The following is a 27,892-nucleotide window of genomic DNA, read 5'->3' as shown; positions in this document are numbered from 1 at the left end:
TAGGTGGTAGAGGTCGCGGTTTGGGAGGTGCTGTCGAAGAAGTCTTGGCGAGTTGCTGCTGTGCATCTGCGTGGCCTGATCCAATTATCCCCAGCCTTTATCCCTGCTTCATCCTAAGACTACACTAGGTCTTGACTCTCACAGGAGGTCAACTAGTTATTGCTTAAACATCTACTTATTGTGGGACACTATTGTTCAAAATGTGGACAGTTCATTTGATACAGTTCCTTTTTCCAACTCAATTGCTATTCATAACTACATTTTATATTCTAATTGTACAAATCAAAATCTTACTGAGAGATGGTGTTAGTGTCCAGGTCCACACAGCTCACATCACTTGGAGGATCATATAGGTCAAAATAGCGAGAGTCAACCCCTACGATGAAGGGGCAAGGGGCACTAAGGACATCTGCCAGAGCCAATGGGCATAGAGGAATGTAAGGACATGGCCAATGGAATGGAAATATCATCTGCATATAAAAAGAGTTACAATAAAATCAACATACTTTCTGATAACAGCTTAAGCACTTTCCCTCAACTGTAGTACAAGCTCAGTTAAGGCTACATTATTACCAAGGATTTCATTGTTTTTTTGAACATTCTCACAACCTGACTGAAAAATCCAAACTCTTACTAACTTTTGAAATCTATAAATCATACACTTCTAGTGCTAGAATTTTGTATTTAGAAAATACATGCGAACGAAAATAGAGTGTGAAATCTAACGTTTCATGACTAAAATCTACCAAAATTAAGTAGTAATTTTATCATTTAGTAAAAAGAATCAACATATTTAAGGGTAGGGTTGGGATGGTTCACCATGTCCAACAACCTCACTCAAAGAAATTCTTGAAACTTGCCAACTTTAAAGTTTTAAGAGTTATAGTAATATCCTTTTAGCCTACATAAAGCAGGTTGGGTTGAATTAATTCATAATCTCAAGGCAGTAATAAAAGCCCAGCTGCTGAAGCAGTGAGCAGCTGCACATTTACAGGCCTTTACGAGTTCAATAATGGTTCAAAACCTTTTTCTACATTATAATTGATCCCTCTAGTCTTTTATGACATCTCAGATATTATGACCTCAACTAGAGCTTGAAGTCTCTTCAATGTTCCACCACTCAACGATGCCATATAAATCATCTCTTCAATATCAAGGGCCATCACAGACAAGGTCATATTGCTAACACTCAAGTTAGTCCTCTATCCTATGCCAGGAATAAAGATCTGTTGCAGCAGCACCTCAACATTCCCCATGGATCCAAAAACTCTGTATCCAAGACCAAAGATAAAGTTTTATATACCACTCATGTGTGAGAAATTTTCTTTAAGGTACTCTAATCACCAGGAACACTATCCCTTTGTAGAACTAAACGGCTCAACTTGGATTGCTGCTCAACTATGGATCCAGATATTGCTCTTCCAACCCCAGCAGAAAATTCACCCAGATCTGCGCTTCCAAATTCACAAGATATCTGTCCTCATTACAGTTGCCTCTCATTACACCCTTGCTACATCATTTAACATACAAAATCCTGAGCATGACTTTCACACCAATAAATAAACCACTTAAAGCAATCCTTTTATAATATGACCACTTTGTTATTACCTTGTGTGGCTCCAGGAGCCAATATAATAAAGAGGGAGCAGCTACTGTAGCCTTCTATATTGCTGGGACTTTGAATCCTAGGATAGAACGCTTTATATACACTTAATACACACAGTAGTCTTCCACAGAACAGAAATGCCTGATGCTAAGATTTCAAAGCTTCAAAGAGAGATGGCCTCACTTCCTGTGTAAACACCTTTCAACTTAAAGATTAAGTGCCACCATCATGTCTTTTTTTTAAAAATAGCATTTTGAAGGAACTGTGATTAGTTTCAACTTTTCTTCTCATTTTCTGGTGGGTTTTAAAACAATTATTTTTGTTTAAACAATGATCTTCTGGCAACACCATCACAGACCAGGTGAAAGGAAATACTGAACCTAACTGTGCACCAGCTGAATTAATATCAAGAGAGAAACGGCAGGGGTGCTTCAGTGATGTTATTTCACTGTGTGCGTGTAAATTTTGCTGCTTCGCACCGTCAGGCTCAGCAATTTCTCCCCGCCAGTTCCCTCAATCTTGTGACAATCAGATTCGTTGTTTCAACCAACTTCTCAAATAAATCCAAAGAAACAGAAAAAAAAACTGATGCTCTAATGGTAGCAGAATTCTTTGTAAAGGAGAGTCCGGATTGTGTCTGAGTAACTTGATAGTTTCCATGGTCCGTCCCCAAAGTGCCACATTAATAGCTTTTCAACCAACTTGTTTGCAAGTGTCTAACCAATATCTGCATTTTGATGGCAGTCCTGCAAGTACTTCGAGCCACCAGGCTAAATTAAATTTGACCTTTTCAAAATGCTTCCCCGCACCCCCACCGAAAACCTGGCAACCGAGTAAAATCAGGCAGGATACTGATCTTTTCCCTTGCGTGGTGATGATGCATCACCAAACTAGCTATGTTCCAATGCACGAAGCCCATTATTGAAAGAGCATTTGTCGGCTGATATGCCGCACTAGATTCAATTTATTTCTATAATTCGCAATGAATCCAAAGGCTATTGAATCCTTAGGCACTGGTAAAACCAGCGACTTCCTGCCCACCATAAAATACAGAGTGCATTCACAATGAGTGAATAGTGGACCAGATTTTATGGCAGTTCACATCAACTGTTCACATATTTTTCATTATCACGGTTGTGTCCACGCAGGAAAATACACTAAAACCCTTGAGGACTGGAGAGAAACAATGTGTAGCTTATACAAAAAGTCTGTTTGCAATAATGAGAAGATGTGCACAGTTTCAGTCAGAAACACCAACAGAAATGGATGTGAACAGTTCCTCAATGGCTCAGTTGTAAAGAAAGAGTGGAGCTGAGCTATAACAGACCAGAAGGTCCCAGATGATTTCTAGTCTGTGTTCAGTTAGTTGATCAGACACAGTGGCAGTGGGAGTGCTACGAGTGGCCTCAACACTCCTGAAGAAAAACAAGAATCCCACTCCCAGATGCTCTGCAGTGATTTGTAACAAAGTGCACCTATGCTGGTGTTGTGTGAGTGGGTTTGTGTTCGGTAATGATCCATCCTCGCAACACACCCACAGTGTGACAACCCGCCCACACTCACTGTCTGGGATCACACCTAACAGAATGGTCATGCAGGCTGAGTATTAGAGCGCACCATGTCCATGGAAGCGTACCCCAAAAGAAGCAAACACCCGACAGAGGAAAATTAGAAAAATAAGCAAGACGGAGACCAAAAAATGCTATGAAAGCATTATTGATGTACTGGGACTTTCTATATCAAGTATTGATGATGAAACTCAGTCATCAGAGCTGAATTATAGAGGAAATCCATTTGCTTTGGTGAGTTAATATCCACTTTAACAAACTGCTAACACAGCTCACATTAGGCTGTAAAGTGAGGCCTTCTGACAAAGAGCTGAAATAGTTGAAGTATTTATTGATTTGATATTTTAATGCCTCCAGTAACAATTTAATTTGCCACGCTCCAAATTATAATCAGAATTTTTTCAAACAAATTATAATTTACACCAAGATTTTGTATTTTGTATATTCATTTAATTCTACTCCTTAGTGTTCATTATAAATTTGCATGTTCATTTTACAGGCATTGATGCGGGTAATTTTGGATGGGGTGATTCAGCCAAAGTAAAATCAAATAAGTTTTAGAGGGGAAGAAAAACCACACACCCAAATATAAATGAAGCTACAGCTTTGCAAATCTCTCAAAGAACCTCGTGGCAAGCTGAGCTTAATACTCACAGATACAAGCGCTTCCGCCACGCTGGTCAACACGGCTGGCCGCAGAGAGTGAATAAGAATCTTGTGTTCAGTTACTGCGTACAGCAGCAGACTTACTGCTTTCTCCGGGCCCAGGTTCTGCAACAAAGTAGTGAAACTGCCACCACTGAAAGTAAGCGGACAGACACCATCAGAATTCCGTGTAGTCAGACACTGGTCACTTATCACTCCAGCTGGCTCACATTAAAATACACCTCTGGCGTCCCTCATTTATGCCCCATGCTGCAACAAACTATTTCCTTGCCTTCTTTAAGGTTCCTCCACTATGCAGACCATTTTCAGACGGAGTCACAGCAGGGACAACAGATGAGCCGATCCTGTGGTGGTCACTCTGAAACAGCAGAGTGGCTCCAGGTAGCCGTGAGCCAACTTGCCCTCAACGGAAAAGCCTTTCCGACGGCATAGGGTGATTTAATAAACTTAGGATTGCTTTAAATCATTGCTGGGGGGGGTGTTGGGTAGCAGAACACAATGTCCTGTCGCTCTGTGGCACAGTGCATTATTCCAGGAGTATACGGCACCATAGAGCTCAAGGATTTTAGATGTTTGAAAGACTAAGTTCTAGCACTGCATTATGCACAGCCCTGAGCTGATCAATAAAGTGAATCTCTAGAATAATTAAAGAACATTTCACTCTGAAAGAGCTAGAGTACAGTTTACAAGGCAGTCATGATAATTTCCCAAATTCCCATTTTCTCAGGAACTGCTTGGCTACAGGTGTTTGAAGTCTTTAAAAGGAATACATACTGCATGGGATACAAAGAGAGGTCATTTTATTACTAGTGATACGAAATTCTACCCAGCTTTGTTGTAATCAACCCTTTCAATCTGTTAACTTCATAAAATGTGCCTGTCATTTGCAGACAATTAGCTGCATGGAATGCAGGCACCGTTTTCAGCTCCGTATTTGAAAAGATATCGAACCCATTTCAACATGGTCCAGGACCACATTATTTTAGCAAACAATTTTCAATTTAATCCAACAGACTGCATTATGAAGGTTGAAAGTGTTGTATAGGACACAGAATCTGGCAACATCGAAGAGGATGCTCAGTTCCAGCTTGTTACTGAAAACCACAAACTATAGCTGGGACAAGTCTGGTTACTTTCCAACAAAGTACTTCACATCGAACGAGGGAAAGGGGAGAAGGAGAGAGAAGGAACAGCATTGCTGTTTGGTTATAAATGCACCACATGTTGCTACACATAAGGAACTGATGCTGGGAATGAATTCCACAGATGTAATTCAATCAAGAGGCTTTTGATTTAACAAGGAGACACAAGTACAAAGTTTGATTTGTTACATCTTTTTTGGGACTTTCTTCAGACTTTTGATTTATTTATTCTTCTGCCGTTTGCGTGGCGCACTTTTCATAGAGAGCTGTAAAACCATTTGTCTGGGGAGATATAAAAATATCATAGGAGATGTACATCATTTATACGCCTGTTCCATCTATTGTACAGAAGGTCCAGAACTGAATATTGGATTGTCCATTACTAACACTACTACTCTGATGTGCTCGAAAGACTTGCACTTATATAGCTCCTTTCATGACCACCTGACATCTCAAAGCACTTTACAGCCAATGAAGTATTTTCATTCGTGTAGTCACTGTTGTAATGTGGGACTACGTTCGAGGATATACTCAGTATACAAGAGTTTATATCAGTGTTCAGGCGTTGTCACACTGGCATACACGAGCCAACACAAGAATAATTTACTTTCACAACATTTATCCTGTACTGGTACAGGAGTTAACAGTGAAACATGTTACTGAATTAATAATCCAGAAAACAAGAGTTTAAATTCCACCATGGTAGTTTGAGAATTTGAATTCAGCTAAAAAAAAAGCTGGTATCAGTTAAAGTGACCACTGGGATTGTTGTATAAACCCAACTGCTTCACTGATGCTCTTCAGGGAAGTAAACTCGCTGTATTTACCCAGTCTGGCCTATATGCGACTCCAATCACCGCCCACTCTTGCTGACTTGGGAATGGCAAGTGGCACAAAGTGTCCTAAAGAAAGGAGACAATTCAATTAATTTTTAAATATAACTGTGCTTATCTATACTTACCTCAGTGGTAGTGGTGAAGATACAGGTTGGCAAAGCATCAGGTGGTCATGAGGGGATTGCTGTAAGAGAGGACAAGACTGAAAGTGAATAGACTCTCACACTAATGGAAATTTTGGTCCCAACAGAAGCTGCATCGAGAAGCCCCTCTCCCCACTGTAACACCCATTCATTTTATTTCAAGTTTTATTTATTTCTCCAGCATCTTTCTCTCAAATTCACATCTCTTACCATCCATTTCTTTTGCTCATGTCGCTGATTATTTTCTGCACGTTCAAATGCTTTTTGGAATGCCTGGCTTTTCTATGGGATTAGCTTTGCTCTCATTTCACCCAATAGAAAGGCACACTGCATTACCACATGGCTATTACATTGTGAATATTCAGGATGCATGGTGGGGTAATATGTTTTTGCTAAATGTGCGAAATGGCAACATTTTCCTGCTATAATCCAAACAACAGCACACAGCCCATAGCGTTATACTACTGCTCTGGCTGTCAATCATGCACGTAGACACTCACCTGCACAAGAATCCTTGGTCTCTGAGGAGAAGGAAATGGGACATTGTGCATGAAATGACAGATGTGTCTGCAAAATAGAAGTCATAAAGAGGCTGATTGAATAGATGGAGAAAACATCTGTAATCACCATGGCCTTTTTGTAAGAACACATCTGTCCAACTGAATGACTCAGTTATTTTGTGATTTAAAAAAAATCAATCTCTCCAACAAACATCGCTATCTGTATTAAATCCAACAACTGAGGTTATGTAGGGGTTTTTTTTAAACTTGAAGAAAAGGATTACATCTTCACTTGATCTTTACCAATGAATTAAATCAGATTTTCTGTTGACATAAAACTAAATAGATAAGCTTTTCATCACATTCTATCAGAAGGCAGTCACCACCAGCTGCTTCCACACACACCTATTGACAGACAACAGAAGAGTGACAAGTATAGCATTAGCACAGCTCACATTTTGGCCACAGCTGAGGGAGATCTAGGGAAGGTGGTTGAGGAATGAAGTAACTGTAAAAATAAACACACACAGGCACTCCAATTGTGGTACCCTGTAGTTTGTATCTGCAAAACCTTGTCAAAAACTCCCTGGGCATACTGAAATAGCACATGAAGCAGATCTCCACTGAACTCACAACCCCAGCAGATAACTGCTGGGACCGACTCCATATTATGGTATCTTTGGTTTGAGTGTGGAAACTTCCAGAAGCTCCATCTATCAAACACAAGACTCGACACTGATATTAGATTTCAACACTGCCAGCCAACAGGGGTAGGAAAATATTAACAATGGAAGATACATTAATTATTCAGGAAACTATTTAGAATGTGTTACACAATTATTTTTAGGCAAGTACCATAATTTCCAGTGTGTAAGTGACACCTTAACCGTCTGTCAATCTGCAGTTACACCTCATGCACCAATCTGAACTATTGTTTAAACCACATCATGAATTTTTGCAGCAAGTCCAGACCTTCCTTCACAATGAAAATGAAAGGATACGAGAGTAAAATTGCATGGTGCCAGGTCTGATCCCTTGTCGGTGCAGCGTTAGCTGACCTCAGGAGAGCAGAATAAGGGCCCAGAACTTAGAATGATCCCCATAGTGCAAGGTGCCAACTCTGAAAAAATAATTCTCGCCAATTTTATCCGTCCCCTCCTCTCCTGAAGGTGACGATCCTCACTAGCTACTGTTTCCACGGGAACCCTCCAGTACTGTGCCCAGCTGGCCTTTATTCACTTTTAACAGTGAATTCTGACAGTGTGTAGCTGGTTATTTAACCATTGGGACATTGCAGCCAAGCTCCTCACCCAACATTATTAAGCTGCTCTTCCAGTAGGACCTGCTGAATAGCGAGCCTGACCAGTGTTTCCAGCTTCAACCCGGGGATTCATTATTACAGCTCAGCTGAGGTCAGCTAACTCTGCACCCAGCAGGTCCACACCTGCAACCATGTTTGCTGACATTTCTAGCAGAGTCAGGAAGAATTCACCTTTTACAGGAAAACTTACTTCTCAATAGGTAGTGCGTGAGGTCCGGAGATTGAATAGCGGTATAAAAATGTGAGAAATTTTCGAAATGCATCAAAGAACGGCCAGTGTGACAGAAGGCAGATGCATTTGCTGGTGTGAACAGTTTTCGAGAGGATGGGTTTTCGGTCGGCAGCACTGACCAGCCCTAACTGTGATCGTTGCTTGTCGGTCAAGTTCTCTTGAGGAAGAGCTTCATAGAACTGAATAGCCGCACCATAAACCTAAGAACAATGAGTACGGGCATTTGAAACATTAAGCTGCAGAGTAACACTAGGAGATAATTACCAACTTGGTACACTGTGGTGATGAAAGCAGAATAATCCCATTAAACAATTACAAGTATGTATAAATAAGGGGAATTAGTCTGGGTGCACCCAACACTGCATCTTATAATTTACAGCAGACGCAGCCAGAAAGTCTTTGCCTTGCTTTTAATTTCCCTCTGACACTTACTGCTGCACTATACTTACTGTAAAGTGATTATTGAAGGTGTTGAGTTTGCAAGTATCTGACAGGGCCCCAAGTGCTCTCCTGGATGAGTTTTGATTGCCTAAAGGGGTTGGAAAGTAATTTTCCAGATTTATTTCCCCGATAGGCCTGGGTTTTAGCTGTTTTTTTGCCTCTCCTAGATCACATGGCTTCCAGGTGGGGTGGCAACAGTATATATTGTGATGCGCAAGGCATCGCAGCTGTATGGGACAGGCTGGACAGTGTTCACAATCATCAGGGGTCTGGACAGAGTGGATAGAAACTGTTCTCATTGGCAGAAGAGTCAAGAACCAGAGGCCACAGATCGGCAAAAGAACCAGAGGCCACAGATCGGCAAAAGAACCAAAGGCAACATGAGGAAAACCGTTTTTTTACGCAGCGAGTGGTTAGGATCTGGAATGCACTGCCTGAGAGGGTGGTGGAGGCAGACTCAATCGCAGCTTTCAAATGGGAGTTGGATAAGTATCTTAAGGAAAACAAATTGCAGGGCTACGGGGAAAGAGCGGGGGAATGGGACTGACTGAAGTGCTCTTGCAGAGAGCCGGCACGGACTTGATGGGCCAAAAGGCCTCCTTCCGTGCTGCAACCATTCTATGATCAATAGGTCTTTTCCTATCAGTCATTATTCGTATTTTCATCTGATCCATCCTGTATTGGCAACGGTTGCAATAATGCATAGAATTATAGATGTTTACAGCACAGAGGAGCCCATTCTGCCAATCATGTCTCTCCCGATCACCGTGCATCTTCCTCTGCTTCAAATCTAACTGCGGGTAGAGCTAGTGAGCATGCTCCTGGTGGAAAAAAGGTCTATATGGAGTTGTGGTTGCTCCACAATAACTTGCCTGGTGATGAAAATGAGTCAAATGGTGTGATGGGCTCAGTAATACCATACGTGAACCAGCCATAACCACTGTACTCAAAGGTACTGCTGGTATTGGCCAGCTAGTCTTGCTCACTAATAGGACGTGTAGGGATAAATCCCTCATACGAGCTGGGATTCTTTCACTCAGCTCCAGATTACACAGCAAGCCAATGCCCCAATAGGTGGTCCTAGCTGAGCGTGCAGTGGAAAGCTTTAAGTACACTGTATTGGAAGCTATGCAGGTCAATCTCGAGCAGTACGCCTGCGCATACTTCCAAGTTCTGACTATGCCAATTTGCTTAGGCAAGTGTGATGATCATGATGGAGAAAGAGTGTACATCCAGTATCAGGCACAAGAAATTCCATCTGTAGATTTCTCAGTAGTTTGATTTGTTCGTCATAAAAATTAACATGCAAAATAAAAGAAAATGCACATATGAGAAAGTTTGCATTGCAGCAGGAATATGAAGGCTAAACCTAGTCATTGGTGCAATCATTGTTGTTTGAGGGTTTACTGCCCCAGCTAGGTGTCACTCTCACTTACCATTACAAATTTTAGCGCAATGGATTATTGTCACCCCAGCTGTGTTCATCTCATCACAGACCAGATATCAAAGCTAGGATCTTCCTCATCTGTATGACTTGGATACCCGGTTAACTCATTTTATACCATAAACTTTACTGATGACAAACATGACAAAAAGGAATATATGGATGATCAGAGTTATACAGCTGATACAACTGAAGACGTGTATTAGGTAAAAGTACATTAGCATTTGATTTAAAATATGGTCGCATGAATCATGAAGGCCGGATCCTGTAGGGGCAGCAGGTTCCCTCCCTTGAAGGTCAGGGTTTTTACAACAATTTGGTAGCTTTCAAGGGAATAGTCCAAAATTTACTAATCTGTTGAATTTAATTTCACAACTTGCCCTGGCCTGCTCATCTATTACCAGGCTACTGTACCACTCTGACTTAAATAACACGATAAAGCTTTTAAAATGTCCTACAGCTTTTGCTCTTAGTTAACAAAATTTAAAAAGGAAAATAAAAGGATTATTGTTTTATAATTTAAGGATTATCGGAATATTCAAGTGCTACCTAACCACTACTTCTTGGCTTGCAAAGTAAATCAAATGGTGTCTTGTATTATGAAGCAAGGCCCTTCAACTAGGCTAAAAAAAAAATCTGATATCGAACAAAACTAGCATAAGCACACACTGTATCGTATCATCATCATAGGCAGTCCCTCGAAATGAGGAGGACTTGCTTCCACTCCAGAAAAAGATGAGTTCACAGGTGTTTCAATGAAGGACCTAATATTCCAGGTCCTGAACTACACCCTGGAGAGTGGAAGATGCCTGTGCGTGGATTTTTTTAACGTGTGGTGGCCGTTGCACATTAGCCACCACACAGGCTTGACGGAGCTAGGTCTTGGTCCAGTAGCAAAGGTATTGTACAGTACACTAAATGACAGGCTTGCTCTGAACATACCTTTGTTGCAGAAGCTGCTGTAAGCACAAACGTAGAGAAGACAGGGAGCGGATATTTGGTATTACAAGGCCAGCATTCAATGGTTGTCCCCATTGGCAGACAAAAGAGAGGTACTGATGCAGGCAATGGAAAGGATTCATAATCTTCCTCTGGGTACCTACATATCAAACCTGCAACAGAAACAAAACAATGGCCACAAATGAAAACATCTCGATTCTAACCGTTTTGGATACTATACCATGACTAGAACCTGCCGATCTCCCAGATCTTTTTTCAGGAGAAAGGCCAACCATCATGACACCTCATCACTTAAAGGATCCTTTCATGATATCCAGTATTTCAGTGAAATAACAGATGGTCTGAACACAGACCAATCATTGGGCCAGTGTATTTTTAAAGCAACCAATTCTCAGTTAAGCAATTGGAAATCTCCTTGGTGGAGACTTTGGCAAATAAAAGCTGGCTCCCGATTGGCCTGTAGATTGACTATGAAGCATTCATGGCAATCAGCAAGCGAGAGGAACAATTTCCCCTACCTGATGTCACCAGAACACACTCACTTGAATGTTGACGTGCCAAAAATTAATTACTCATAAAAAGATGAGTATACTGAATGTCTTCGAAAAGAGCTTTAGGGGAAATAATATAACAAAAACTGTGGATGCTGGAATCTGAAATAAAAACAGAAAATGCTGTCACTTTAATTCCCCGTCCCACTCTGACCTCGGCCTCCTGCAGTGTTCCAATGAGGCTCAATGTAAGCTCGAGGAACCGCACCTCATCTTTCGATTCGGCACGTTACAGCCTTCTGGACTCGACATCGAGTTCAACGATTTTAAACCATAATCTCTGCCCCTATTTTTTTTTTTTTTAAACAGCAGCTGTTGCTGATTCTGCCATTCCCATTTGCAGCATTTAATCTCTCCCACCTTCCACCTCATCACAGACCGCCCCTTTTGTTCATTCCTCCCCTCCCCCTCTTTCCCTACCTCTGCACCTGGTGAAAATCTGTTCCATCTCTAACTTTTTCCAGTTCTGACAAAGGGTCACTGACCTGAAACGTTAACTCTGTTTCTCTCTCCATGGATGCTGCCTGACCTGCTGAGTATTTCCAGCATTTTCTGTTTTTATTTAGGGGAAATAATTTTTTTCCACAGACGAGTTTAAAGCCTTAAGCCAAATGCTGCGCATCATAAAATCTACTGTAGTGATAAAGAAAAGAGAATGTACTGCAGAATTCTTACAGGTGGTTTAATGTAATTGTGATTAATGAGCAGTCAAGTTCATAAAATGAAAGGAATTCATCTTTTCATTCACGTCCTGATCACTCAGCCCATTAACATTCCCAACATTTTTTGATTCATCCACTAATTAACATTCAAACTTCATGCTCACGTCGACACTACTTCCTGGTGCCACAGTCTCACTTTCTGAAACGAATACACAAACTCAAGGTGATCTGGATGATTCATCCTGATCCCAGTCAAATCCACAAATATTATCCCCATCCAGATCTCATCAGGAATGCAGCACTTACCAGCTTTGTAGGCTATAGTGTTAGGCTTGGCCAAGGACTTTTTGTAACATAAATATACTGCTGATCCCCACTGCAACAGAAAATTAAATAAATCACCGAACTGCACACACAAAGTAACATTCACCAAACCTGATGCGTAATTACTGTTGAGATCTGTCAAGGTCTACACAATATACTGGTTCAAGCTGATTTTATTACAATTGTAGGTGTTTTGTAAAGAGATGTTACTTGTCACCTGGTGATTAGGACTGCTCCGGAGTGTGTCGAGATAAACATTCATAAAAAATTGTTACTGAATACTAATTGCACGAAATGAATCCTATAAAAAGAGACAGCAGGAAATACTGAAGATGAAGAGGCAAAATACACTAATGTTACTTGTAAGCTGGAAAGATAGTTTTCTGGTTCTCCCAAGGAGGAAATAACTTTCCCCGAAGTTGGTTGCAAACAAAGCTTTCCAGCCAAGTACAAGCGTATGCAATAACTCAATAGGCTTAGTACCGTGAACTCAATCAGGTACGACCCGACTACTTTATTAGCTCTCAAAGTGAGGATTAAACATGGAGGCTTTCTTTATATACAAGGGTTGCACGTGTGTGTCTGTGGCCCAATGACCTCTGACAGTCGCTCCCCCTGGTGGCAGGTGAACCCAGGCATACATACTTTACAATTTCCATTCAAAAATTCCCTTTAATTTAGGAATGCTTCATCTTGAAAAAACAGTAACTCCCCAGAGCAAAATTGGTTATCAAGCGTGGATCATCGAGTATCCACAAGTCCCACGCAGCACTTTTTTTTTAAACAATCCAAAAAATATCAAAGAAATAGGGGTTGGAAATACTTCATTCACTGATGGGAAAAGCAAACAACTGATAATGCCATTGAGTGAAAACAGCAATGTGGACCAGTGCCAGTGAAGAGGAAGGAGTCCCAGTAATGACCACAGGTTACAGATCGCCACGGCAGCATACAATTCAGCATCGTTTAAAATAGGCCAAATTCCTCGCCATTGGCTGAATGAGGAGCTTCTAGGTAGTCTCGGTTCTTGGCAAAATCAGCAGCAATCCGCTTCCACAGCCCTGCGAAAGCGCGGCGCGGCCCTCGCGGCAGCACAGGCACGGCCCCCCCCGCGGCAGCACAGGCATATGCAGTACGAGGAAAGCTCATTTCACTCTGCAACATGTGCTACACAATTGTTTATGATGCACTCCACACTATTTTATATATTAATCTTGAAATGACATTTTCTTACATTAGGAAAATTTGGCAGCAGTTTTTTTGATGGTACATTAACACTGGATTACTACAATCTCCTGCTTACTATCTTGCTAAATTACAAGACAACACCCGTATAATCTCAATTACAAACTGGAATGTCATGGGAGGACAGGAAGTGTTACACAACTCAAGGTTAAACAAGAGAACAGATGTAAGTATCAAATACCACTGCATCATGCAGCCCTAATCCAACACATGGACACTCGTAATGAAACTCCAAACTAAGCTGACATATGAAGTTCGAAATCGATAGTGCCCGTCAATAAATATGCTTCACACTTCATTTCATTGGTTTTACTCAGTCAGCTCTAAAGCTCGTATTAAATTAAAATGTGCAGCAATTTTTAAACAAGTAATAATTTGCAAATTAGAAAGTGAAAAATGATTGCAACTAAACATGTTGAGGAATGGAATGTTAATTCTCTAACCCTTTAGGTCGAGTTACCCAACACGCTCCAAGAATGCTGTATTGAACCTTATGTAAGAGAACATATATTGCTTTTCTTTAAATAAAGTCTTCTTTACAACATGGTTTATATCAGAACATAAATACCAGCCTTAGTTTAACATACTGGTACCCTTCATTTCAACCAATAATCTTTGATGTTGTACTTCATTGGCTGTAAAGCGCTTTGAGATGTCTGGTGGCCGTGAAAGACGCTATATAAATCCAAGTCTGTCTTTTTTTTTTTAATATTCTTCTTATGTGATACTCTAAATACACCACTTCAAGTAGCTGCCACCGCAACCCTAATTCCGGACACATCTGAACATGTATACTTCACCCTAGTTACTTAAACTCAAATGCTCCCTCTTGACATAACCCGAGTTTGAACAGTAAAGTCAGTAGTGCTGTTTTTTTTAAAAATTCATTCACAGGATGTGGGCGTCATTGACAAGGCTGGCACTTATTGCCCATCCTTAATTGCCCTCGAGAAGATGGTGGTGAGCCGCCTTCTTGAACCGCTGGAGTCCGTGTGGTGATGGTACTCCCACAGTGCTGTTAGGGAGGGAGTTCCAGGATTTTGACCCAACGACGATGAAGGAACGGCGATATGCTTCCAAATTAGGATGGTGTGTGACGTGGAGGGGAACGTGGAGGTGATGGTGTTCCCATGCGCCTGCTGCCCTTGTACTTCTAGGTGGTAGAGGTCGCGGGTTTGGGAGGTGCTGTCAAAGAAGCCTTGGCGAGTTGCTGCAGTGCATCTTGTAGATGGTACACACGATATGTCGGTGGTGGAGGGAGTAAATGCTTAAGGTGGTGGATGGAGTGCCAATCAAGCGGGCTGCTTTGTCCTGGATGGTGTCAAGCTTCGAGTGTTGTGGGAGCTGCATTCATCCAGGCAAGTGGAGAATATTCCATCACACTCCTGACTTGTGCCTTGTAGATGGTGGAAAGGCTTTGGGGAGTCAGGAGGCGAGACACTCACTGCAGAATAGCCAGCCTCTGACCTGCTCTTGTAGCCTCAGTATTTATGTGGCTGGTCCAGTTAGGTTTCTGGTCAATGGTGACCCCCAGGATGTTGATGATAGGCGATTTGGCAATGGTAATGCCATTGAAAGTTAAGGGGTGGTGGTTAGACTCTCGCTTGTTGGAGATAATCATTGCCTGGCACTTGTGTGGCGTGAATGTTACTTGCCACTTATCAGCCCAAGCCTGAATGTTGTCCAGGTCTTGCTGTATGCGGGCATGGATTGCTCCATTATCTGAGGAGTTGCAGATGGAACTGAACACTGCAGTCATCAGCAACAATCCCCACTTCTGACCTTATGATGGAAGGAAGATCAGTGATGAAGCAACTAAAGATCATTGGGTCTAGAACACTGCCCTGAGGAACCCCTGCAGCGATGTCCTTGGGCTGTGATGATTGACCTCTAACCACCACAACCATCTTCCTTTGTGCTTTATACAACTCCAGCCAGTGGAGAGTTTGCCCCCTGATTCCCATTGACTTCAGTTTTACTAGGGCTCCTTGATGCCACATTTGGTCAAATGCTGCCTTGATGTCAAGGGCAGTCACTCTCACCTCACCTCTGGAATTCAGCTCTTTTGACCAAGGCTGTAATGAGATCTGGAGCCGAGTGGTCCTGGCGGAATCCAAACTGGACATCGGTGAGCAGGTTATTGATGAGTAAGTGTCGCTTGATAGCATTGTTGACGACACCTTCCATCACTTTGCTGAGGACTGAGAGTGAACTAATGGGGCGGTAATTGGCCAGATTGGATTTCTCCTGCTTTTTGTGGTCAGGACATACCTGGGCAGTTTTCCACATTGTCGGGTAGATGCCAGTATTGTAGCTGTACTGGAACAGCTTGGCTGGAGGCATGGTGAGTTCTGCAACATAAGTCTTCAGCACGACAACCGGGATGTTGTCGGGGCCCATAGCCTTTGCTGTATCCATTGTGTTCAGCTATTTCTTGATATCGCGTGGAGTGAATCGAATTGGCTGAAGTCTGGCTGCTGTGATGGTGGGGACCACTGAAGGCGGCCGATAGGATCATCCACTCGGTACTTCTGGCTGATGTTTTTCACAAAGGGACGTGTTTCACATGTCTTGTGCTTCACCATAATCCTACTAATAACACTACGACTGGCTCAGCTAGATAGCACTCTTGCCTCCGAGACGGAAAGTTATGGGTTCCCGTTCCATTTCAGAATTTGAGTATGCTTTCTAGGCTGACACTAATTCCAGGAGTACTGCATTGCTGAAAGTTCCAGCTTTAAGATGAAACACTAAATCAAAGCCCCTTTTGCCTGCTCTAGTAGTTTAGATACACAGTAATGAGGACCAGGGGGTTCTCCCAATGCCTTAACCAACAACCCTCCGCCAACCAATACCACCAAAAATCAGATTAACTGATGATTCATGTCTTTGCGGTTCGGGAATCTTGCTTTGTGCAAAATGGCTGTTGGTTCCCTATGAAGCAGTTGCTGCACTTCGCAATAATTTATTGTTTGCGAAGAGCTTTGAGGCATTTCTAGGAGCGGTTATGAGGTACCATTCAACCTAACTTCTGTACAGAAAAACCTCCAACGCTTCCACAGCTTGAAATGTGTTGAATTAATCCAACTAGGGATTTTCAAACTGCAATCAATGGATCCTTGGGAATCCCAGGGGAGCTGTGAGGTCATCATATCTTGACTTATTAGCACATTCATTCCGTTGCTGTATTGCAATTTAAAAAAAAATATTTTTCTCTAATTGTGACACAGTTTTACTGTGGGAAGCAGTCACAGTTTTTCAAAAGTTTGGTCAGGGTTGGCCAGAGTGCAATGTTTGCAAGTGGAATCCATACCACTGATTTAATTGGCCCATTGAAGCAAAATTTTGGTTAAATAGGAAGAAAAATGTGCTCATTCTAAGATTACTCAGTATTGCTATACCAGCGCAAAAGGATATAAAGCTTTTAAAATAAGGAACAAAATGCAATTAGCTCTAAATTACATAAAGAATATCAAGAAACGATATTTCTATATGCTTCCATCTCTGTATCATAACTTTGCTCAAAGACAGGCATTCTGAGCCCAGTTAGTATCAGAGATAGTGCTATAACTGAGGCCACTATGTTGAGAGCAGGATGCAAGACAGATTGTTTTATAATGGAATCTTTTATAATGAGTATAATCTATACAGTACTTATATCTTAAATGGTTTCCATTATCCTGGCTTAAAAGTTCCCCGAAACTGGATTGATGACCTTACCATGCTGCTGTTAAGGTTCTTGTCCACCCTGCAGAAAGTGTGTGGTGGAGTCTCTCCCTTACTCGGAACAATGATACAAATATCAGTGACGGCCAGGGAATTCTGGGCGATGTTTTCCGGTGCCCGGCGGTATGTGACGTAGATCCGTTGCGATGAAGTCACACCGCTGATATTAGCAGGTCGGCCATAAGGCGTGGTTTGAATGATCTGACATCCGTGTTTTAGCCTCTCTTTCCATTCATACAAAACGCTGGAAAAGAATACAAGTAAGTCAGCTGCTGTAAAAGTCCTGCCGGTAACAAACCATATGCACGCTGGGCTGATTCTGTCTCATCGGTCAGGCTTCAGACAGTGGGAGCTTGGAAATAAAATATGGTTCATTTAAAACTACAGAAAATGAGTTGTTTCATCAACATTATCACAATCCAATATTGTCCAATGTAAGGCGTGCAACAACTTTCATTTATAATCAGCAGATGGACAATTTTGGTATTTGTTCTAAGAATATGTTTGAGAACTCTTTCAAAGCATATTATGCTAAGTTAAGTACGTTAACTTTCAATTCATTCATTTCAGCTTTCTCAACCAGATTTTGCAACTGCAATAATCTACTTACTAGGTGCACTGAATGCTTGAGAATGTTCTTCTAATGGAATAGAATTGGATAATGATGAACAAGATTGTGTTAGTGTATATCAGGGGTTTTAGCACAGCTATTTGAGAACAGTTATAAAGAGAAGCTGAATATTAAAACAAAACAGGATTAGTAAAAAATTCTAAAGATCACCGCTCCGTCTCTCACTACTGTCATTGGATTATATTCCCCGCTAACTGATCCCTCTGAATTTTTAAACTATAAATCTAAATAGTTTCCAGAGATTAAACTCACATCAGGATTGGACAGAATTAGAGAAGATGATTAAAATTTTGAAGTCAAAGTTCTGACTATTCATTCAACCATAACCAAATACTGGATAGACAGTCTAAAAGAATTCCAACCCCCAACACGACATTCATGCAATGTCTTCAGTGTACTAAAAAATCCTGAGGTGCTCCTGAGGCAGAAAAGAATGCTGAGCTTGGGCAAGTGACTGAAAGCAAGGCCGAACAGGCTTCAAGAGACTTTTGATGGCGGAAAAATGGGTGGCATGGGGGAGGGATTTGAGAGAGAGTTCGAGTGCGGGGCCAAGATAAACAAAATATGCACAGCCCTCTGGGGTAGAGAATTCCAAAGATTCACAACCTTCTGAGTGAAGAAATTTCTCCTCATCTCAGTCCTAAATGGCCGAGCCCTTATTCTGAGACTGTGACCCCTGGTTCTAGACTCCTCAGCCCGGGGGAAACAACCTCTCAGCATCTACCCTGTCAAGCCCTGTAAGAATTTTGTATGTTTCAATGAGATCACCTCACAATCCCCCCATCCCAGGAATCAGTCTGGTGAACCCTTCTATAGCAAGTATATCGTTCCACAGATAAGGAGACCAAAACTGTACACAATACTCCAGATGTGGTCTCATCAGGGTCCTATATAATTGCAGGAAGACATCTTTACTCTTATACTCAAATCCTCTTGTAATAAAGGCCAAGATACCATTTGCTTTCTTAATTGCTTGCTGTACCTGCATGTTAACTTTCAGTGATTTGTGTACAAGGACACGCAGGTCCATCTGAACACCGACATTTCCCAATCTCTCTCCGTTTAAAAAATACTGTTTTTCTATTTTTCCTACCAAAGTGGATAACTTCACATTATATTCCATTTGCATGTTCTTCCCCACTCACTTAGCCTGTCCATATCCCCTTGAAGCCTCTTTGCATTCTCCTCACATATTGGGAAAAGTTACATCATGGGGAGATTTGCAAGTCAGTGAGGATTTTGAATTCAGTGTGGTAGAAATTGTTCTGCGTTGCACCCATTTTCTGAAGTAAACAGGCACAAAGCATTTCAAGTGAACAGTGGGATGGCCTGCAGCCGCAACAACACTTGAAGCTCAACATCCAGGACACAGCAGTTGATCGGTGTTCCTGCCAGTGAACTGAATATCCCTCGCCTCCACTACTGTGGCTACACTATGTACAATCTACAGGATGCACTGTAGCAACTACTACGTCACTTTACTTTGACACCTCCTTGCCCTACGACTTTTACTACCAACAACAACTTGTATTTATATAGCGCCTTTAATGTAGTAAAACATCTCAAGGCGCTTCACAGGAGCGTTATAAGACAAAAATAATTTGACATTGGGCTATATAAGAAATTACGGCAGTTCAAAGAGGTAGGTTTTAAGGAGCATCTTAAAGGAGGAAAGAGAGGTAGAGAGGCGGAGAGGTTTAGGGAGGCGTTCCAGCCCTTAAGGCCCAGGCAGCTGAAGGACAAGAAGGGCAAGAGCAGCAATGTCATGGGAACACCATTGCCTCCAAATTACTGTCCTGACTTGAAAATATAGCGCCATTCTTTCATCATCCTGGAAGTCAATATCCTGGCATTCCCTACCTACCGCCACAGTGAGAGCACGGTCCACCACCACATTCTCAGGGCAACAAGGGATGGGCAATAACTGCCGGCCTTGCCAGCATCGTTCACATCCAGAAAACATTTTAAAATTCCTGTAAGTGACTGATTGAAGCAGAGCTCCATCATTTCATCTTTGCATTATATCTTTTAATGGGAAACTTAAAATATACTGAAACCTAAAAGTTGATTGCAGTTAGTTCTATTGTGCCCTCGTGGAACATTAGACAAACATTGTTGAGGAATATCTACAATTTTATGGCGACTTTCTGAGCGGCCCGATTCTCGTAATGATGATGTATACATGTATTCATACATCAGTTGCATAAGAAATGACTGTATCTTTGAAATGTCAAAGGCCTGTGCACCTGCCAGACACTCAGGCCCCAAGTTTCCACACGCGGCAAAACAGGCGCCCCTCCGAGCTGGGCGCCCGTTTTTCACGCCGAAAACGGCGCCTGAAAAAAAACGCGCTATTCTCGAGCGCTTTGCAGCTCGATGTCTGCTTGGTGCGGCGCCCAGGGGGCGGAGCCTACCACTCGCGCCGATTTTGTAAGTAGGAGGGGGCGGGTACCATTTAAATGAGTTTTTTTTCTTGCCGGCAACCCTGCGCGTGCACGTTGGAGCGTTCGCGCACGCGCAGTGCGAAGGAAACATTGGCACTCGGCCATTTTAAAAAGTGCTGCAGAAAAAGTGAAAATTTGTTTATTGAACCCTTGCAAAGGCTTGTATTTTAATTTTCTTGATATTTCTGTGTGTGAGGGTGAGAGAGTGCATTCTGTAATTAAAGATAGACTGTGATAAACGGGACACATGCACTTGTTTGAGACTATTCAAATTCTTTGTAGCTGTTCAATGTTTAACATTTTTTAATAAAACCACATTGCCCTTCCATGATCAGCACTGAGGCTTCTTGCAGCTTTCTCCCCATGCCGTCGGTCGGGCCCGTCGGGAACGGCTGCCTGAACTTCTGAGGCTTCCTGCAGCCTTCTCCCTGCCTCCCCCTCCTGCCGTCGGTCGGGCCCGTCGGGAACGGCTGCCTGAACTTCTGAGGCTTCCTGCAGCCTTCTCACTGCCTCCCTCCCCCCCCTGCCGTCGGGAACGGCTGCCTCAACTTCTGAGGCTTCCTGCAGCCTTCTCACTGCCTCCCTCCTCCCCTGCCGTCAGGAACGGCTGCCTGAACTTCTGAGGCTTCCTGCAGCCTTCTCCCTGCCTCCCCCCCCCTGCCGTCGGGAACGGCTGCCTCAACTTCTGAGGCTTCCTGCAGCCTTCTCACTGTCTTTCCCCCCCCCCCCCCCCCCCCCGCCCCCGCCCCCTGCCGTCGGGAACAGCTGCCTCAACTTCTGAGGCTTCCTGCAGCCTTCTCCCTGCCTCCCCCCCTCTGCCGTCGATTGGCCCATCGGGAACGGCTGCCTGAACTTCTGAAGCTTCCTGCAGCCTTTTCACTGCTTCCTCCCCCCTGCCGTCGGGAAACTGCTGCCTGAAAAGCCTGCCTGAAGCACTTTCACACAGGTAGGAACATGGTTTATTTAATCTTTTCTTTGCTTATAAATTTTTATTCAGGTTGGATTTATTTGTATAATATTTGTATAAGTATAACTAAGGATTTATTGTAGAATGTAATGACTTCCCTTCCCCCCCTCCACCTCGTTCCGGACGCCTAATTTGTAACCTGTGCCTGATTTTTTACTGTGTAGACAAGGTTTTTTCAAGCTTACAAAAATCTTCACTTGCTCCATTCTAAGTTAGTTTGGAGTACGTTTTCACTGTGGAAACTTTCAAATCAGGCGTCAGTGACTGGACACGCCCCCTTTTGAAAAGAAAATTCTGTTCAAAAGTGAAACTGTTCTACCTGACTAGAACTGCAGAAAACTTAAATGTGGAGAATTCCGATTTCTAAGATACTCCGTTCTCCACCAGTTGCTCCTAAAAATCAGGAGCAAATCATGTGGAAACTTGGGGCCTCAGTTACTCTCCGAGCCAACCGACCATGAGAGTAGAACAGGATAGCTCTTGATGCACATTAAAAGTTGGAGAAAAGTTGTGGCTCACACCCGGCTTGATATTGAACAGCAGACAGCAGGCGGTGGCCACAGGACAAGGATGGTGGCAGAGCAGTTCTTCTGTCAGTGATTTCAAGGCAACATTAAACAAAATCTTTCCCAAACAAAATACAAAACATCTTTTCCTACAATTTGAGTTTCCCAGTTTAAAAAAAAAGCTACAGCAATCAAATGATTCCCTTGAACACAAAGGCAATAGAGATAGTGCACAAATACACAGCTTCCCATTTACAGTGCAGCCCAAATCCAGATTTCTCTTCACAGATTAAACTCAGAACAGTATTTAGTCTATTTCAATTTTTACCAAGCAAATTGTGATCCTGAGGATAATTTACAGATCGTTTCATTTGCTGAGTTCAGCAAAATAGAATTCCCACCCTGGGAAATTGAAGGAGTATAAGAAAATGACCTTGCTGTTAGATCGTGATCAATCATGAGGCCCTAGACAAGTATCCTGTAGTGATTAGTGCATCTGCCTAATCCGTAGATCCAGACAGTCTAGCAAGATACTGCTCCACAAATAATCTGCAGTATAATAATTCTAGCATACAAGGAATTGGAAATGTCATAGAAAATCTCCGATTTTACTGAAGTTTTCAAGACTGAGATCGATGAGGTTTTTATTGGATAAGGGTATCAATGGACATGGAGCCAAGGCGGGTAAATGGAGTTGAGGTACAGATCAGTCATGATCTCATTGAATGGCGAAGCAGGCTCGGGGGCTGAATGGCCTCCTCCTGTCCTAACCATTGTGCTTTCTGCAGTCTGACAGAATATTGTCTATATGCTTTTATAAATGTATTTTTGAAGTTAATACAAAGTATCCCTGTTATTCTGCATGAAGAACTATTACATAGTATTACAGCACAGAAACAGGCCATTCGGCCCAACAGGTCTGTGCCGGTGTTTATGCTCCACATGAGCCTCCTCCCGCCAGTCTTCCCCCCACCAATATATCCTTCTATTCCTTTCTCCCTCATTACTCTCTCTAACTTCCCCTTAAATGTATCTAGACTAGGCATCTCAGCCACTCCCTGTGGCAGCGAGTTCCACATTCTCACCACCCTCTGGGTAAACAAGTTTCTCCTGAATTCCCGATTGGATTTATCAGTGACTATCTTGTATTGATGATCCCTCGTTCTGGTCTCTCCTGCAAGTGGAGACAAGTTCTCTACGTCTACCCTATCGAACCACTTCATAATCTTAAAGACCTTTATTAGGCTGCCCCTCAGCCTTCACTTTTCTAGAGAAAAGAGCCCCAGCCTGTTCAATCTATCCTGATGGGTATAACCTTTCAGTTCTACTATCATTCTGGTAAATCTTTTTTGCATAATGACGTCACTGAACAGAGATTGCATGTAACAACTTAAGTAGCCGCTGGCTATAGATGATCCACAAACATTGATGACCAAAGAGCAATATAGAATATTGAGTAAAACACCAATTTATCTATCCAAGGCAAATATAACGTACCATGCCACTCAAACCTGGCATTCAAAAACGTGGGAAAATTGAGTAACAAAAAGCCTGAGTTTTGAAGAGAAAGAAAGGCTTCTTTCCTTTCACACAATAACTACAAACAAATACTCCAACTGTGATTATAATAAAGTAGAGTTTGACAAAAGCGCAGAGCACTGAATATTATTTCAGTCACATAACCTGAATAGGCAGTTACATACCCCAGATCAGTCAGAGGTGGCTTGTCTCTGCCCCTTTTGTAGCATAGTAGAATTTGAGGCCCCATCAAGCTTCCATTATTGAGGTCAGCTGATAATCCAGTTTGAGTGGTTTCCAGACACGCATACCCTTGGGGAACCTCCTCCCCCAACGATTTCACAATGATAGCCACATCTGTGATCGGTGCTTTGGGTTTAGCTAGTTTGTGGCAGCTGTCATTAAACTGTATTTCCTCTTCAAGTGGCTTTGATGCACTCGTCATGCCCGCCACCACAAAGTAGTCAGCAACACGTGGGCCTTTGTCTTCCATCATGGCCAATCACCTGAAATGCAAGAAAAACATCAGGGCTATGCAAACTGCAATCTGTCGGCTTCACAACCTGAAGTTATCCGCGAAGAAAGAGAATTACAAACCAATTCTAAAATCAGGGCCAGATACTGGAATTTTAAAATGGAACTAGTCCATTCCCCCCTCCAATCCGCACACAAACATCTTCCATTTTACACCCTCCTCATCTGAAGGTGTTGGCTCATGCTAGGTACCCAAAGTGCCAGCCATCATTTGGAAGCTCACCAACTGACCATGTTCCATGTGTGAATGGAGACAGCAAACACTGTGCAGTCGGTGAATGGGGTGGGGTCAAACCCAACCCCGTGATATGGAGAAGGGACAAGGAACTAGGATTAAAAAAATAAATGAGCTATATGCCTAACAAAATGGAGCACGCTCAATGGACTGGGTGACCTACTTATGTTCTGATGCCATTGATACACAGGCCCTGCTCAACAGTGCCCAGATACTGATTTAGTTTGGGTGGAGCTGAACCCTGGCTGATTTTTTTTCCCTCTCTTTAGCTGAGGCCAACTACAGCATGCCATTAAAACCTGGTGGAGAGGGGGCATGGAGAAGGAGGAAGGGAACAGGAGAGAGGGTAGAGGAAGGGAAACACACAAAGAGCCGGACCACAAAGAATGGGAGTTGGATTTGAGGAGCCCCAATATGAAGTCTGAGGACATTTTTATTAAAATGATTACATACGCAGCAACATTGACATATTTAGGTCACGAACATTATTGACTAGACAAGCATAAAAATGTATTATATAAAATGAATGGAATGTTTTTATATTAAAGTTAAAATTACATCTTTAAATATTAAAATTACATCTAAAAATGGAACTGTTACAAGATTCAACAAAGATGTTCCATTATAAACAGCACAAGCTAAAATTAGTTACAATATTCCACCTCAAATAGCGCCTTGTTTATCCCATGCAAACCTTCCACATACACCTGCAATCAACATGAAACTCACGTTAGCAAGACTGTAAGATGTTCTCTTTTAGTTAAAAATGGACCACTGAAGGTGCAAATGGAATAGAGCACGGTCCTGTTTGCTGGCACCTGGGTTGGAATCTATCCCAGAATGAAAGCATCCTTTCTCCATCAGATCCTCATAGACACAAGTCCATAACATGACTGAGTACAATTCAGGACCAATCAACGGCCTCACAGAGGCTGGAGTGGGAAATAGAAGTATCACACTGGTGCCACAGCAGAGGTTAGGGCCCTATGCTCTACTTAATCAGGTGGTGTTCAAGGCGCAGACTGAATGTACAAAAATAGAGAGGCACTGATATCATTTTTCTTGATACATACCTAAACTACTCAATAAAAATACTATCTGTTTTAAAAATGGATCACAAGGTACAGGGTATTCCTAAACCAACCTCCTCAAAGAGAAAAGTATCGTGGCATGTGTAATTGATTCTGTAGACATATGCCATGCCAGAGGATGCGCGTACTTAAGGATGCTGTCAGCCGTAGGTCAGAGGTAGCACTCTCCCTTCTGAGTCGGAAGGTTATGGATTCAAACCCCACTCCAGACACTTGAGCATAATCTTCAGTGAAGTACTTTGGGAGTGCTGCACTGTCAGAGGTGTCGACTTTTGGGCGTGACATTAAATTGAGGCTACGCCTGCCCTCACAAAAGAGCAGGGGCGTTCTCCCCAGTATCCTGAGCAACATTTATCCCACAACTGACATCAGTATAAACAGATTTTCTTATCATTTTTTTCCTCTTTCCCACAGCAACTGTTGATGATTCTGCCATCTCCATTTACACCCTCTCTAGACTCAGCTTGTGTTTCATAACTTGTCCCATTACCATCTCTTTTTGCCTTGCACCAGCATCCCTTTTATCTCTTAATCTCTTCTGCCTTCCATCCTATCACAGACCTTCGCATTTGTTCTTTCCTCACCCCACCCCGCCCCCACCGACCCTTGCCCCTTTCCCTGCCCCTAGACTTGCTTAAAAATCTGTTACATCTCTAACTTTTTCCAGTTCTGACGAAGGGTCATTGGCCTGAAACATTAACTCTATTTCTCTCTCCACAGATACCGCCTGTTCTGCTGAGTATTTCCAGCATTGTGTTTTTAGTATCTGGTTATTTTTCTTGGTACTATTTATGGGACCTTACTGTGGGCATGTTGGCTGCTGCATTTACCTATATTACAACAGTGACTACATTTAATTGGATGTGAGCATTTTGGGATGTCCTGAGGTCATGAAAGGCGCTCATATAATTTTTTTTAAAACTTCATTTCTGGGATGTGGGTGTCGCTGGCAAGGCCGGCATTTACTGCCCGTCTCCTAATTGCCCGTGAGAAGGTGGTGGTGAGCCGGCTTCTTGAACCGCTGCAGTCCGTGTGGTGAAGGTGCTCCCACAGTGCTGTTAGGGAGGGAGTTCCAGGATTGTGACCCAGCGACGATGAAGGAACAAAAATATATTTCCAAGTCAGGCTGGTGTTCCTATGCACCTGCTGCCCTTGTCCTTGTAGGTGGTAGAGGTCGTGGGTTTGGGAGCTGCTGTCAAAGAAGCGTTGGCGAGTTGCTGCAGTGCATTTTGTAGATGGTTAAAAACACTGTAACCACAGTGCGTCGGTGGTGGGGGGAGTAAATGCTTTAGGTGGTGGATGGGATGCCAATTAAGCGGGTTGCTTTGTCCTGGAGGTGTTGAGCTTCTCAAGTGATATTGGACCTGCACAAATCCAGGCTAGTGGAGAATATTCCATCACACTCCTGACTTGTGCCTTGTAGATGGTGGAAAGACTTTGGGGAGTCAGGAAGTAAGACACCCGCCGCAGAATACCTAGCCTCTGACCTACTCTTGTTGCCACAGTATTTATGTGGCTGGTCCAGTTAAGTTTCTGGTCAATGGTGAGCCCCAGGATGTTCATGATGGGGGAATTCCACGATGGTAATGCTGTTGAATGTCAAGGGCCAGTGGTTGGATGCTCTTTTGGTGGAGATAGTCATTGTCTGGCACTTGTGTGGTGCAAATGTTACTTGCCACATCAGCCAAGCCTGAATGTCGTCCAGGTCTTGCTGCATGCAGGCACTGACTGCTTCATTATCTGAGGAACTGAACACTGTGCAATCATCAGCGAACATCCCCACTTCTGATCTTATGATGGAGGGAAGATCATTGATAAAGCAGCCGAAGGTGGTTGGGCCTAGGACATTGCCCCAAGGAACTCCTGCAGCGATGTCCTAGGGCTGAGATGATTGGCCTCCCACAACCATCTTCCTTTGTGCTAGGTATGACTCCAGCCATTGGAGAGTCTTTCCCCGATTCCTATTGACTTCGGTGTTACTAGGGCTCTTTCATGCCACACTCGGTCAAAAGCTGCCTTGATGTCAAGGGCAGTCACTCTCACCTCACTTCTGCAATTCAGCTCTTTTGTCCATGTTTGGAATAAGACTGTAATGCTGTAATTGAGAGGCTAGTTACCCCATTGTTCATATATCCGACAAAAAAAAAAATCCGTGCTGTGATTCATGACAATGCTGCTCTGTGCAGATCTTGCCGGGATCAAGGTTTGGACCAAGGCTGTAATGAGATCTGGAGCCGTGTGGTCCCGGCGGAACCCAAACTGAGCATCAGTGAGTAGGTTATTGCTGAGTAAGTGCTGCTTGATAGCACTGTTGACAACACCGTCCATCACTTTACTGACGATTGAGTACATTGAGGGGGCGGTAATTAGCCGGATTGAATTTGTCCTGTTTTTTTTGGACAGGACATACCTGGGCAGTTTTCCACATTGTCAGGTAGATGCGAGTGTTGTAGCTGTACTGGAACAGCTTGGCTAGAGGCACGTCTAGTTCTGGAGCACAAGACTTCAGCACAACCCGGGGCCCATAGCCTTTGCTGCAACCAGTGCACATACAAATACAAGCTCTTCCTTTCTTTACTTATTTTGCATCAACGAGTTT

The 27,892-nt window shown here is 42.8% G+C and overlaps 1 protein-coding gene across 12 annotated transcripts in view; it reads right to left on the bottom strand.

Annotated features, from left to right (window-relative positions):
- dennd4a (DENN/MADD domain containing 4A) overlaps positions 1 to 27,892 on the bottom strand; it is a 137,735-nt gene that overhangs the window by 67,421 nt on the left and 42,422 nt on the right. For 11 of the 12 annotated variants that reach the window (XR_011587450.1, XM_070858601.1, XM_070858600.1 and 8 more), the window contains 9 exons: positions 23,619 to 23,939; positions 17,362 to 17,611; positions 12,379 to 12,448; positions 10,842 to 11,011; positions 7,973 to 8,214; positions 6,462 to 6,528; positions 5,944 to 6,002; positions 3,829 to 3,973; positions 295 to 470 (listed from right to left, as the gene is read on the bottom strand). Coding sequence is in view for 11 of the 12 variants with exons in the window: in XM_070858601.1 (XP_070714702.1) it covers positions 295 to 470; positions 3,829 to 3,973; positions 5,944 to 6,002; positions 6,462 to 6,528; positions 7,973 to 8,214; positions 10,842 to 11,011; positions 12,379 to 12,448; positions 17,362 to 17,611; positions 23,619 to 23,929 (1,490 nt within the window). In the remaining variant the exon portion in view is untranslated. The remainder of the gene's footprint in view (positions 1 to 294; positions 471 to 3,828; positions 3,974 to 5,943; positions 6,003 to 6,461; positions 6,529 to 7,972; positions 8,215 to 10,841; positions 11,012 to 12,378; positions 12,449 to 17,361; positions 17,612 to 23,618; positions 23,940 to 27,892) is intronic. The other variant, XM_070858609.1, reaches the window with a different exon arrangement.

The sequence above is a fragment of the Pristiophorus japonicus genome, chromosome 17, assembly GCF_044704955.1.
Source record: "Pristiophorus japonicus isolate sPriJap1 chromosome 17, sPriJap1.hap1, whole genome shotgun sequence".
Lineage (NCBI taxonomy): Eukaryota > Metazoa > Chordata > Chondrichthyes > Pristiophoridae > Pristiophorus > Pristiophorus japonicus.
Note: the sequence above shows the minus strand (reverse complement) of the source record. Positions and strands in the feature narration are given on the sequence as shown.